Source organism: Vidua chalybeata, chromosome 22, assembly GCF_026979565.1.
Source record: "Vidua chalybeata isolate OUT-0048 chromosome 22, bVidCha1 merged haplotype, whole genome shotgun sequence".
NCBI lineage: Eukaryota > Metazoa > Chordata > Aves > Passeriformes > Viduidae > Vidua > Vidua chalybeata.
The window spans coordinates 1756454-1768807 of record NC_071551.1 but is presented as its reverse complement, the minus strand read 5'-3'; the positions used below and the strand labels follow the sequence as shown (position 1 = coordinate 1768807).

The following is a 12354-nucleotide window of genomic DNA, read 5'->3' as shown; positions in this document are numbered from 1 at the left end:
ATGCTGCTGCCCATTCCTGCCACTTTGGGATGATTCCTCCTGCTTTTGGGGCTCTCCCTGCCTTTCCCTTCTCCTGCATTCCCTGCTGCATCCTAGCCGGAATTCCAGGATTTTTGGGATGATTTCTCCTCCTTTTGGGGCTCTCCCTGCCTTTCCCTTCTCCTGCATCCCAGCTGGAATTCTGGGATGATTTCTCCTGTTTTTGAGCCTCTCCCTGCTGCTCCTGCACTGCCTGCTCACTCCCAGCTGGAATTTTGGGATTTTTGGGATGATTCCTCCTGGTTTTGATCCTCTCCCTGTCTTTCCCTGCTTCTGCCCTCCCTGCTCGCTCCCAGATGGGATTTTTTGGGATGATTTCTTCCGTTTCTGAGCCTTTCCCTGCTGTTCCTGCACTCCCTGCCTGCGCCCATCTGAAATTCTGGGATGCTGCTGCCTGTTCTGTGCTGCTTTCCCTGCTCCATCCCAGCCAGAATTCCGGGGTGGTTTCTCCTGTTTTTGACCCTCTCGCTGCCTTTCCCTGCTGTTCCTGCGCTCTCTGCTCCATCCCAGATGGAATTCCGTGATTTTTCAGACGATTTCTTCTGTTTTTGAGCCTCTCCCTGCCTTTCCCTGCTCCATCCCAGCCGGCATTTCAGGATTTTTGGGATGATTCCTCCCGTTTCTGAGCCTTTTCTTGTTGTTCCTGCACTCCCTGCCTGCTCCCGGCCGGAATTCCGGGCTGCTGCTGCTGTTCCCTGCTCCTTTGGGATGATCTCTCCTGTTTTTTTGCATTTGCTGCTTCCTGGGATCTCTGCTCTGCTGCTCTCCCGCTTTGCTTTGGGCTCAGCTCTCTCCAGACCTCCATAAACTCAAGGAAAAATGCGCCAGGACTAAGCGGGAGCTCCTGGCTCTGAGAGTTGGGGGGAAGGAAATGCAGGAGCTGAAGCACAAATCCGATTGGAAGGTACCGATCCCGTCCCGCATCCCGAAATTCCCAAAATTCCCAGCCTGGGGGATAAAATTCCCCCGTGGAGTGGATCCAGGCTGGGCCCATCCCATTCCTGTCCCAGAAAATCAGCCCGGAGCTGCTGAGGTGCCGCTCGTGTTGCAGCTCCCGGGGCTTCCCGAGCCATCGGAATTCAGGGATTCGGGGATTCAGGAAGGAGTTCAGGAAGGAGTTCATAAAGGAAGGAATTCACAAAGGAAGGAATTCACAAAGGAAGGAATTCAGGAAGGAATTCAAGAATTCAGGAAGATCATCAGGAGTTCAGGAAGGAATTTGCAAAGGAAGGAATTCAGGAATTCGGGAAGGAATTCAGGAGGGAGGGAAGGAAGGAATTCAGGAAGGAGAATTTTGGGAATTGTGGAACCTCAGGGCAAAGCCTTTCCCACCCCATCCCATCCTGGCCGATGTTATTTGGGGTAGAACTGAACTGTCAGATCTGGGGTAGAAACGCTGGGATTTGGGGTGGAACTGCCAGGATTTGGGGTAAAAGCCCAGGATTTGGGGTGGGAAAGGCCGATCCCCCTTTCCCTGCCCCGCACATCCCATCCTGGCTCAGGAAGAGCCGGAGCCGCCCCTGCTTGGCTGCGCTGCCCGATCCCGCTCTGGCTGCTGCACATCCACGGGAGGGATCCCGAGGGATCTGGGGGGATCCAGGGGGGATCCTGGAGCCCTGGCTGTGTGCCTGCTGCTCCCAGCTGCATGGAAAAACAGGGAATGGCGCTCCAGGGATCTTCCTGAGGGGCTGGATCCGGGAGGGATCCTGGGGCAGCCTGGAGCTTGTTGATCCCTGTGATCCCGGTGATGATCCCTGAGATCCATGTTGTTCCTGTTATCCCTGTGATCCTGGTGTTCCTGATGATTCCTGTGGTCTTTGCAATGATCCCAGTGATCACGGTGATCCCAGTGATCACGGTGATCCCTGCAATCCCAGCGATGATCCCACTGGTCCTTGTGATCCCTGAGATCCTGTAATCCCGGTGATGATCCTGGTGATCCCTGCAATCCCAGGGATCCTGGTGATGATTCCTGCGATCCCAGCGATGATCCTGTTGATCCTTGTGATCCCTGTGCTCCCTGAGATCCTGGTGACACCTGTAATCCCGGTGATGCTCCCAGTGAATCCCTGCAATCCCAGTGATCCCAGTGATGATCCCTGCAATCCCAGTGATGATCCCTGTGATCCGTGCAATCCCAGTGATCCTGGTGATCCCTGTGATGATCTCATTGATCCTTGGTGATCCCTGTGCTCCCTGAGATCCTGGTGACACCTGTAATCCCAGTGATGATCCCTGTGATCCCTGCAATCCCAGTGATCCCAGTGATGATCCCTGTGATCCCTGCAATCCCAGTGATCCCAGTGATGATCCCTGTGATCCCTGCAATCCCAGTGATGATCCCTGTGATCCGTGCAATCCTAGTGATCCTGGTGATCCCTGTGATGATCCCGTTGATCCTTGCTATCCCTGTGCGCGCTGAGATCCTGGCGATGATCCCTGTGATCCCGTTGATCCCGTGCCGATCCCCGGCTGACGGCGGTTCCCGTTGCAGGTGTCGCAGCTGATGCGGGCGGCGCGCAGCGGCACCAAGGACGGGCTGGAGCGCACGCGCATGGCCGTGCTGCGCAGGGTCACCTTCCTGCAGCGCCGCGACGGCCCAGGTGAGGCTCCGGGCAGCCTCCGGGATCCCATCCCTGAGGATCCCATCCCCAGGGAATCCCATCCCTCTGGAACCCCGGGGATCCCATCCCCATGGAACCTCCCAGGATCTCGTCCTCAGGGAACCCGGGATCCCAACCCTGGGGATCCCATATCTGGGGAACTTCCGGGATCCCATCCCTGAGGATCCCATCTCCAGAGAATCCCATTCCTCCAGAACCCCGGGGATCCCATGCCCATGGAACCTCCCGGGATCCCATCCCCAGGGAATCTTGTCCCTCTGGAACCCTGGGGATCCCATCCCCATGGAACCTCCCTGGATCCCATCCCTGGGGATCCCATACCCAGGGACCCTCCAGGATCCCATCCCAGAATCCTGTCCTTGAGGGAATCCTGTCTCTTCAGAATCCCGGGGATCTCATCCCTATGGAACCCCGGGAATCCCATCCCCAGGGGACCCAGGGATCCCATCCCCAGAGGATCCCATCTCTCTGGAACCCCAGGGATCCCATCCCTATGGAACCCTGGGAATCACGTCCCTCGTCCCTCTGGAACCCGGGGATCCCATCCCCACAGAACCAGGGGATCCCATCCCCAGGGAACCCCATCCCTCCGGAACCCCGGGGATCCCATCCCTATGGAACCTCCTTCCCCTTTTCCCACCTCATTCCATGGATCTGGAGCTTCCCGGGATCTCTGCAGGCTCCACCTCCCTCCCTTTATCCTTCAGGGGTAAAACAGCAGCGCCCGCCCTGTCCTTGCCCTTTTCCTTCAGGATTTTGTCCCTTCAGGATTTCTTTCCCTGAATTTCCAATTTCCAGGAACTTTCCCTTGGATTTTTCCCTTCAGGATTTTCCCCCCGAATTCCCAGTTTCCAGGAGCCTGGGGAGCAGTAGGGAACGGGGAGCAGGAAACCCAAACCCCTCAGCCCAGCAAAGCCCTGGGAGAGGATGGTTTTTAGGGAATCCTCATCCCGCTTCCCTTTCCCATTTTTCCTGGATTATTCCCTGCATTTGAAGCTTTCCTTCGGCTGTTCCCACTCCAACTCGCTCCTCGCGATTTTGGGATAAAACAGCCACTCCAGCGCCGGGGCCGTCCTTGGGTTTTCCCTGCGGGTTTTCCCCTGAATTCCCAATTCCCGGGGCTTTTCCCTGTCCCGCAGGGGATGGGGAGCGCAGGAGGAGCGCGGCCGAGGCGGAGAAGCCGCCGCGCTCCCGCCGGAGCTCCCGGGTTTCCCTGGAGCAGCCGAGGGCAGGTAGGATCCAGGGGAGGTAGGATCGATCCCGCTGGATCCCAGCGCCTGGAGCTTCCCGAGGGATCGGCTGCGTGTGTTCGCAGAGCATTCCCAGAGCATTCCCGTGGGATTGGCTGTGTGTTCCCAGAGCATTCCCGTGGGAACAACCGCCTGTGTTCCCAGAGCATTCCTGTGGGATCAGCCGTGTGTGTTCCCAGTATTCCCATGGGATCGGCCACGTGCTCCCAGAGCATTCCCAGAGCATTCCCATGGGATCACCTGCATGTGTTCCTGGCATTCCCATGGGATCACCTGCATGTGTTCCTGGCATTCCCATGGGATCAGCTGCGTGTGTCCCCAGCATTCCCATGGGATCAGCTGCGTGTGTCCTCAGCATTCCCATGGGATTGGCTGCGTTTTCCTGACATTCCCATGGGATCGGCCGCGTGCTCCCAGAGCATTCCCATGGGATCAGCTGCTTGTGTTCCCAGAACATTTCCATGGGATCGGCCGTGTGTGTTCCCAGCATTCCCATGGGATCGGCTCTGTGTTCCCAGCATTCCCATGAGATTGGCCGTGTGTTCCCAGCATTCCCATTGGATTGTCTGCGTGTTCCTGGCTTTCCTGCAGCTTCTTTTGGGATGGGATCAGCTGCGTGTGTTCCTGACATTCCCAAAGCTTCCCATGGGATGGGATTGGCTGCATGTGTCACGCCATTCCATGAGCATTCCCAAAGCTTCCCATGGGATCGGCTGTGTGTTCCCGCCATTCCTGTGGGCTTGCTGAGTGTATCCTGCCATTCCCGCCATTCCCATGGGATTGGTCCCGCCATTCCCACCATTCCCGTGGGATCAGTCCTGCCATTCCCGCATGGCCCGTGCGGCTTTGGGGCGCGGCAATCCCGGGAGAGCATCCCCGGGGAGGAGGAGCCGAAATTAGGGAAGGAAAAAGGTCCCCGCAGCCCTTCCCTTCCCTTCCTCCTTCCCTCCCCCCAGCCCGTCCCTTTCCCGGGATTTCTGGCCCGGGATGGGGCCGGGGCCATGTGGAGGCGACGGCCGCGCTCCCATCCCAAGTTTTCCTTGGCTTATCCCGAGCTTTCCTTGGCTCGCTCGCTCTCCTCCTCCTCGGCTGCTTCCACCTCGGGTAAGGGCTGCCTGCTGTGGCGCTTCCCGCTTTTCCTGCGCTCCCGGCTCCTTTTCCCGGCTCCTTTTCCCGTATCCCATTGTCTCGGAGCGAGAACGAGGCGCTGTTCCCGCTGTTTCCAGGCAGATTTTTGGGATGGGGACCCTCCCTGTCCCCTCCCCGTGGCGCTGTCCTGGTCCCCACTCCGGCACTTCCCCTTTTCCCAGCTCCTTTTCCCGGCTCCTTTTCCTGTTTCCCGCTGTTTTGGAGCGAGGACGAGGCGCTATTCCCGCTGTTTCCGGGCGGATTTTTGGGATGGGGACCCTCCCCGTCCCCTCTCGGTCCCATCCCCGCTCCTGCCCGGCTCATCCCGGTGTCCGCTCTGGAAGGACACGGGATACCGGGAAAACCGGGAGAGCCGGGCTGCGCCTCTGGCCCCGGAAGGCGCAGTTTGGGGTCACTTTGGGGTTTTTGGTGTTCCCGTGTGGCAGGGGACTCGGAGGAGGAGGACACCGGCTTCCTGGAGGTCACCGTGTCCGACATGAGGCACCCCCCGCCCGAGCTGGGCCCCGCGCCCGAGGGGCTGAGCCCGCAGCAGGTCCGGGATCGGCTGGGATCGGGGCTTTCCCGGGATCCCTGGCAATCAGGGCTTTCCCGGGATCTCTGGGGATCAGGGCTTTCCTGGGATGGGGGCTTTCCCGAGATCTCTGGGGATCGGGGCTTTCCCGGGATCTCCAGGGATCAGGGCTTTCCTGGGATGGGGGCTTTCCTGAGATCTCTGGGGATCGGGGCTTTCCCGGGATCTCTGGGGATCGAGGCTTTCCTGGGATCTCCTGGGATAGGGGCTTTCCTGGGATTGGGATAGGGGCTTTCCCAGGTTTGGGATTGGGGCTTTCCTGGGATCTGGGGGCTCACGGTGTCCCCTGGGCCCTGTGGTTGAGGAACAAGGAAAGGCTGAGTCAGCAAAACCAGCACAGCTGAGTCAGCGCTTCCGCAGGGCTGGGGCTGGTTCCCTTTTCCTGGGATTTGGGGTTGGGGGATCACGGCTGAGCCCCACAGGCTGGGCCTGCTTTTCCCTTTTCCTGGGGTTTAGGATTTGGGGATCACGGCTGTTCCTGCATTTCCCGATCCTGGGATTGGGGATTTTGGGATCAGGACTGTGCCTGCCTTTCCCCAATCCTGGGACTGGGCATTTTGGGATCAGGGCTGTGCCTGCATTTCTGGATCCTGGGATTGGGGATTTTGGGATCAGGGCTGTGCCTGCATTTCCGGATCCCAGGATGGGGAATTTTGGGATCAGGACCTGTGTCCGTGCCCTGCAGGTGCTCCGCCGGCACATCCTGGGCTCCATCGTGCAGAGCGAGCGCAGCTACGTGGACTCCCTGAAGCGCATCCTGCAGGTGGGGGCCCCGTTCAGGCGGGATGGGGATCCCCTGGCGCGGATCCCGGGATCCCAGCGCCGCAATTCCCGCAGGATTACCGGAACCCGCTGCTGGAGATGGAGCCCAAGGTGCTGAGTGCCCGCAAGTGCCAGGTGGTGTTCTTCCGCCTGAAGGAGATCCTGCAGTGCCACTCCATGTTCCAGATCGCCCTGGCCTCGCGCGTGGCCGAGTGGGACTCCAACGAGAAGATCGGGGACCTCTTCGTGGCCTCGGTGCGGGGGAAACCGGGAACGGCCCCAAATCCCGCTGAGATCCCAGCAAAAACTGGGAACGGCCCCAAATCCCACTGAGATCCCAGCAGAAACTGGGAACGGCCACAAATCCCGCTGAGATCCCAGCAGAAACTGGGAACGGCCCCAAATCCCACTGAGATCCCAGCAAAAACTGGGAATGGCCACAAATTCCTCTGGGGTCCCAACAGAAACTGGGAATGGCCACAAATCCTGCTGGAGTCCCAGCAAAAACCAGAAACAGCCCCCATAATCCCATAAAAAACCAGGAATGGCCCCAAATCTCGCTGGGGTCCCAGCAGAAACTGGGAACAGCCTCCGAAATCCCCCTAGGATCAGAGATTGGGAATCACCCCCAAACCTCCTCTCATAAAAAACCAGGAATGGCCCCAAAATTCCCCTGGGATCCCAGCAAACACTGGGAATGGCCCTAAATCCTGTGTGGATTCCAGCAAAAACCAGGAATGGCCCCAAATCCCGCTGGGATCAGAGATTGGGAATCACCCCCAAAACTCCATGGGATCTCATAAAAAACCAGGAATTTCTCCCAAAATTCCCCCAGGGAATTTTCCCTGGAATCTCATCAAAAACCTGGATGTGCCCCCAAACCTCCACAAAGATTGGGAACCTTCCCCCAAAACCCCCCTGGGATCAGAGACAGGGAATCACTCCCAGACCTCCCTGAGATCCCATAAAAAACCAGGAATTGGGAATCACCCCCAAACCTCCCCTGAGATCCCATTAGAGATTGGGAGTTGCCCCCAAAACCCCCCTGGGATCTCATCAGTTGGGAATCACCCCCAAAATCCCCTGGGATCCCACCAGGGATGGGTGGAGTGATGGAGCCCAAACTAGGACACCCCCAGCACCCCAGACTTTGCCCACCCTGGTTTTTGGGAAGCCCCACCCCATTCCCGCTCTCCCGTCCTCTCCCAGTTCTCCAATTCCATGGTGCTGGACTTGCGACCTCAGTAGGAAGAAAAAGCGGGAATTGGCCGCAAACGTCCCTTGGGATCCCACCAGGGATGGGTGGAGGATTGGAGCGATGGGACATCCCCAGCACTTCAGCCACCCCGTTTTTTGGAAGCCCCATCCAGTTTTTGGAAGCCCCATCCCATTTTTTTGAAGCCCCACGCCATTCCTGCTCTCCTGTCCTCTCCCAGTTCTCCAAGTCCATGGTGCTGGACGTCTACAGCGACTACGTCAACAACTTCACCACGGCCATGTCCCTGATCAAGAAGGCCTGTCTGACCAAACCCGCCTTCCTGGACTTCCTCAAGGTCAGCGTGGCCCCTCTGGGCTCCGCTTTTCCCAAAAATCCCGTTTTTGTGGCATTTCCCCAAAACCCCCGTTTTTGTGGCGTTTCCCCCACGTCAGAAGCGGCAGATGGCCAGCGCCGACCGCGTCACGCTCTACGGGCTGATGGTGAAGCCCATCCAGAGGTTCCCTCAGTTCATCCTCCTCCTGCAGGTGAGAGCAGGGAGAGGTTCTGGAGGACAGCAGGGAGGTTCTGGAGAAGGTCCTGGGGAGGTTCTGGAGAAGGTTTTGGGGAGCTTTTGGAGGAGGTTTTTGGGAGGTTCTGGAGAAGATTTTGGGGAGCTTTTGGAGGAGTTTTTTGGGAGGTTCTGGAGAAGGTTTTGGGGAGCTTTTGGAGGAGGTTTTTGGGAGGTTCTGGAGAAGCAGCTTTTTGGGGAGCTTTTGGAGGAGGTTTTTTGGGAGGTTCTGGAGAAGTTTTTGGGGAGCTTTTGGAGGAGGTTTTTGGGAGGTTCTGGAGAAGCACCTTTTTGGGAGCTGCAGGATAGGGACACACTTGGGAGTGAACACCCTGGTTGGATTTTTGGATCCACCCAAGGGTCATCCTCCAAACCTCAGCGTTGGAGGCTCCGTAAGCGTTGCCGTGGCGGTTCCTCAGGGCCATTCCCGGTGTTTCCGTGTCCCAGGACATGCTGAAGAACACCCCGCGTGGCCACGCCGACCGCCTGTCCCTGCAGCTGGCGCTGACCGAGCTGGAGACGCTGGCCGAGAAGCTCAACGAGCAGAAGCGCTTGGCCGACCAGGTGGCCGAGATGCAGCAGCTCAGCAAGAGCATCAGCGACCGCAGCAGCTTCAACAAGGTGGGGGCTCCTCATCACCCTCGTCTTCATCCTCATCCTCCTGCTCATCTTCATCCTCCTCCTCGTCCTCACCTCATTTTCCTCATCCTCCTTTTCTTCATCCTCATCATCCTCCTCATCCACCTTGTCCTCCTCATCCTCACCTCATCTTCCTCGTCCTCCTTTTCTTCATCCTTATTCTCATTGTCATCATCCTCGTCCTCCTCCTCCTCATCTTCATCTTCCTTGAGTTGGTGTTCTCCAACTCATCCTCATCCTCAGCAGGGTTTGGAGCTGCTGCTGGGTGGGATTTGTGGCTCCCTCTACACATCGGGGTTTTTGGGAAGCAGGATCCCTGTGAGGTCCCAGAGGATCTTGATCCAAACCGAGCCTTGAAGGTGGAATTTGGGAATTCCTCCCCAGGGATCTGCTGGGTTTGGATTTGGAGCTCCCACTCCATGTCAGGGTGTCTCCAGGTTCTGGAGAAGGTTTTTGGGAGGTTCTGGAGAAGGTCTGGGAGCTTTTGGAGAAGGATTTTGGGAGGATCTGGGGACATTTTTTGGGACAATATGGAGACTTTTTTTGGGAGGTTCTGGAGAAGATTTTTGGGACGATCTGGAGAAGTTTTTTGGGAAACTCTGGAGAAGGTTTTGGGAGGATCTGGAGAAGGTTTTTGGGAGACTCTGGAGAAGGTTTTTGGGAAGTTCTGGAGAAGGCTTTTGGGAGGTTCTGGAGAAGGTTTTTGGAGGTTCTGGAGGAGATTTGGGACCTTTTGACGATGCTGGGAATTGGCGATTCCGGCTCCGTGGTGAGACTGGCCGCTCCGGGCCGGCGTCTCCAGCCTGGAGTCACCATCTGGGGTTGTCCTGCAGCTGCTGAGCTCGGGGCAGCGGCAGCTGCTGCTGTGCGAGACGCTGACCGAGACGGTGTACGGGGACCGCGGGCAGCTGCTCAAGTCCAAGGAGAGGAAGGTGTTCCTGCTCAGCGACCTCCTGGTCTGCGCCAACGTCAACTTCAAGTACGTGCCGGGCACCTCCTGGCCCCAGAACCCTCAGGAGATCTCCTCTTCCTCAGCCTCCTCATCCTTGCCTTCCTCCTCCTCATCCTTGCTTTCCTCCTCGTCCTCCTCTTCCTCCTGATCCTCCTCCTCATTCCCATTCTCTTCGTCCTCCTCATTGTCCTCCTTGTCCTCCTCATCCTCCTCCTCATTCCCGTCCTCTTCATCCTCCTCATCGTCCTCCTTGTCCTCCTCATCCTCCTCCTCATTCCCGTCCTCCTCATCATCCTCCTCATCCTCTTCATCCTCCTTATTCTCCTTATCCTCCTCATCCTCATTTTTGGCGGGAATCCCATCCAGTTTGGGGCTTTTGAGTGGAATCCCACTGAGTTTGGGGTTTTGGGGGGAATCCCATCCAGTTTGGGGTTTTTGGGGGGCTTCCCATCGGGTTTGAGTTTTTTGGGGGGATTCCCATCGAATTTGGGGTTTTTAGGTGAATCCCATTGAGTTTGGGGTTTTTAAGGGGGATTCCCATCGAGTTTGGGGTTTTTGGGGGAAATCCCATCAAGTCTAGGGTTTTTGGTGAGATTCCCATTGAGTTTGGGGTTTTTTTTGAGAATTCTCATGGAGTTTGGGTTTTCTGGGGGGAATCCCATCCAGTTTGGGGTTTTTGGGAGGGGGTATCCCATCAAGTTTGGGTTTTTTTGGGAAATCCCATCGAGTTTTGGGTTTACCTGCCCACCTTTGGCCCATCTCCCTCCCTGGTATTGTGGGGTCTCAGAGCCGCTGTGGGATCTGGGATTGGGGTGGAGTTGGAGGAATTTGATGGCTCCAAGCGGGAAAACCTCCCAAAATTCCCCAAATCCCACTGAATCCCTCCTTTTTCCCCTCTCCAGGCCAGTGCCTGCAGGGTAGGTGCCAGGCGTGCTGTGCTGTGTCGTGTGCCCCAGCTTTGGGGGTTCCTGCACGGTGTGGGGCGCTCGGCCTGCGGGACGCCTTTTCTGGGGCGAAATCCGGGTTTTTTGGGAAAATCTGGGGTTTTCTTGACCTGGAGCTCTTGGCTTGGCAGAGCCCAGCGGGAAATCAGCAGCCCCACATTTGGGGGTTCCTGCATGGTGTGGGGTGCTCAGCTTGGAGGACACGTATTTTTGGGGGAAAAAAACAGGGGTGGTTTTTTTTTTGGCGGGGGGAAAATCCTGGGGATTTTGGGAAAACCTGGGGGGTTCTCTTGACCTGGAATTCTTGCCTTGGCAGAGGCCAGCTGGAAATCAGCAGCCTGGTGCCCCTGGGCCCCAAGTACGTGCTGAAGTGGAGCACGGCCCTCCCGCAGGTGCAGGTGGTGGAGGTGGGCCAGGAGAGCGGCGCCGGCGACAAGGACAGCGCCGCGGCCGTGGCCAACGCCGGCGCCCGCCGGCACGCGCCCGCCGGCCAGGCCGCGCACAGTGAGCTCCCGGGGCCTGCCAGGGGATTCCACCGCTCCGAGGGGTGGGGGAGTCACGGACGCAGCACTCGGGGCCTCATTCCTGGTGGGAGAACCTCCCTGGGCTGGGATTTGGGGGTGTTTTAGGGGATTTGGGGTGTTTTAGGGGATTTGGGGTGTTTCAGGGGATTTGGGGTGTTTTAGGGGATTTTATCACTCTGATGGGTGATGGAGTCATGGACACAGCACTCGGGGCCTCATTCCTGGTGGGAGAACCTCCCTGGGCTGGGATTTTGGGGGATTTTAGGCAGATCCCACCATTCTGGGAGGTGGTCAGGGCCTCCTTCCTGACGGGATGACCTTGGTGGGATGCGATTTGAGGGGTTATGGGGATTTCGCCGCTCTGGGAGGTGGTGGAGTCACGGCTGCAGAGCTCCAGCCTCATTCCTGGCAGGAGAACCTCCCTGGGCTGGATTTAGGGGATTTCACCACTCTGGGACTCACCGCCCATGGAGATGTTTGAGGAACAGCGGCCGCGGCGCCGTCCCTGGTGGTGTTGGGTCAGGGGCTGGGCTCCATCTCGGAGTCTTCTCCAACGCGGTGGATCCCGTGGCGCTCCGTGTGCCTGAAATCCCGTTTTTTCCCCCCAAAAGATAAGGTCTACCTGGGCCCCCCGCGGCTCTTCCAGGAGCTGCAGGACCTGCAGAAGGACCTGGCGGTGGTGGAGCAGATCACGCTGCTCGTCAGCACCCTGCATGGCACCTACCAGGTACCGCCCGCGCTCCCGGGAGCCGCCGGAGCCTCCTCCGGCCGGGATCTGGGATCTGCGGTGATCCCGGCTCTGAGGGACCGTTCCCGATGTTCTCCAGAACCTGAACATGACGGTGGCGCAGGACTGGTGCCTGGCCCTGCAGAGGATGATGAAGGTCAAGGAGGAGGAGATCCACTCGGCCAACAAGTGCCGCCTGCGGCTGCTGCTGCCCGGGAAACCCGACAAGTGAGGCCGGGAATGTGGGATGGAGGAGGGGGAGGAGGAAGATGGAGAGGAGGGGGAGGAGGAGGAGGATGAAGAAGATGAGGATGAGGAAGAAGAAGACGGGGAGGAGAAGGAAGAAGAGGAAGAGGAGGATGAGGAAGAAGGGGAGGAGGAAGATGCAGAGGATGAGGGGAAGGATG

The 12354-nt window shown here is 58.1% G+C and overlaps 1 protein-coding gene across 5 annotated transcripts in view; it reads left to right on the top strand.

The window, feature by feature from the left end:
• Nucleotides 1–12354, top strand: part of ARHGEF10L (Rho guanine nucleotide exchange factor 10 like) — a 37639-nt gene that overhangs the window by 11285 nt on the left and 14000 nt on the right. Inside the window, exons 8-20 of one of the 5 annotated variants that reach the window (XM_053962609.1) lie at nucleotides 827–943; nucleotides 2534–2642; nucleotides 3803–3895; nucleotides 5488–5594; nucleotides 6319–6396; nucleotides 6471–6650; nucleotides 7832–7948; nucleotides 8046–8138; nucleotides 8609–8782; nucleotides 9634–9779; nucleotides 11013–11200; nucleotides 11832–11947; nucleotides 12048–12175. In XM_053962609.1, coding sequence (XP_053818584.1) covers nucleotides 827–943; nucleotides 2534–2642; nucleotides 3803–3895; nucleotides 5488–5594; nucleotides 6319–6396; nucleotides 6471–6650; nucleotides 7832–7948; nucleotides 8046–8138; nucleotides 8609–8782; nucleotides 9634–9779; nucleotides 11013–11200; nucleotides 11832–11947; nucleotides 12048–12175 — 1646 coding nt within the window. Of the gene's footprint in view, nucleotides 1–826; nucleotides 944–2533; nucleotides 2643–3802; nucleotides 3896–3939; nucleotides 5018–5487; nucleotides 5595–6318; nucleotides 6397–6470; nucleotides 6651–7831; nucleotides 7949–8045; nucleotides 8139–8608; nucleotides 8783–9633; nucleotides 9780–11012; nucleotides 11201–11831; nucleotides 11948–12047; nucleotides 12176–12354 lie in introns of those variants that run through there. The other 4 variants (XM_053962612.1, XM_053962610.1, XM_053962613.1 and 1 more) reach the window with 4 other exon arrangements.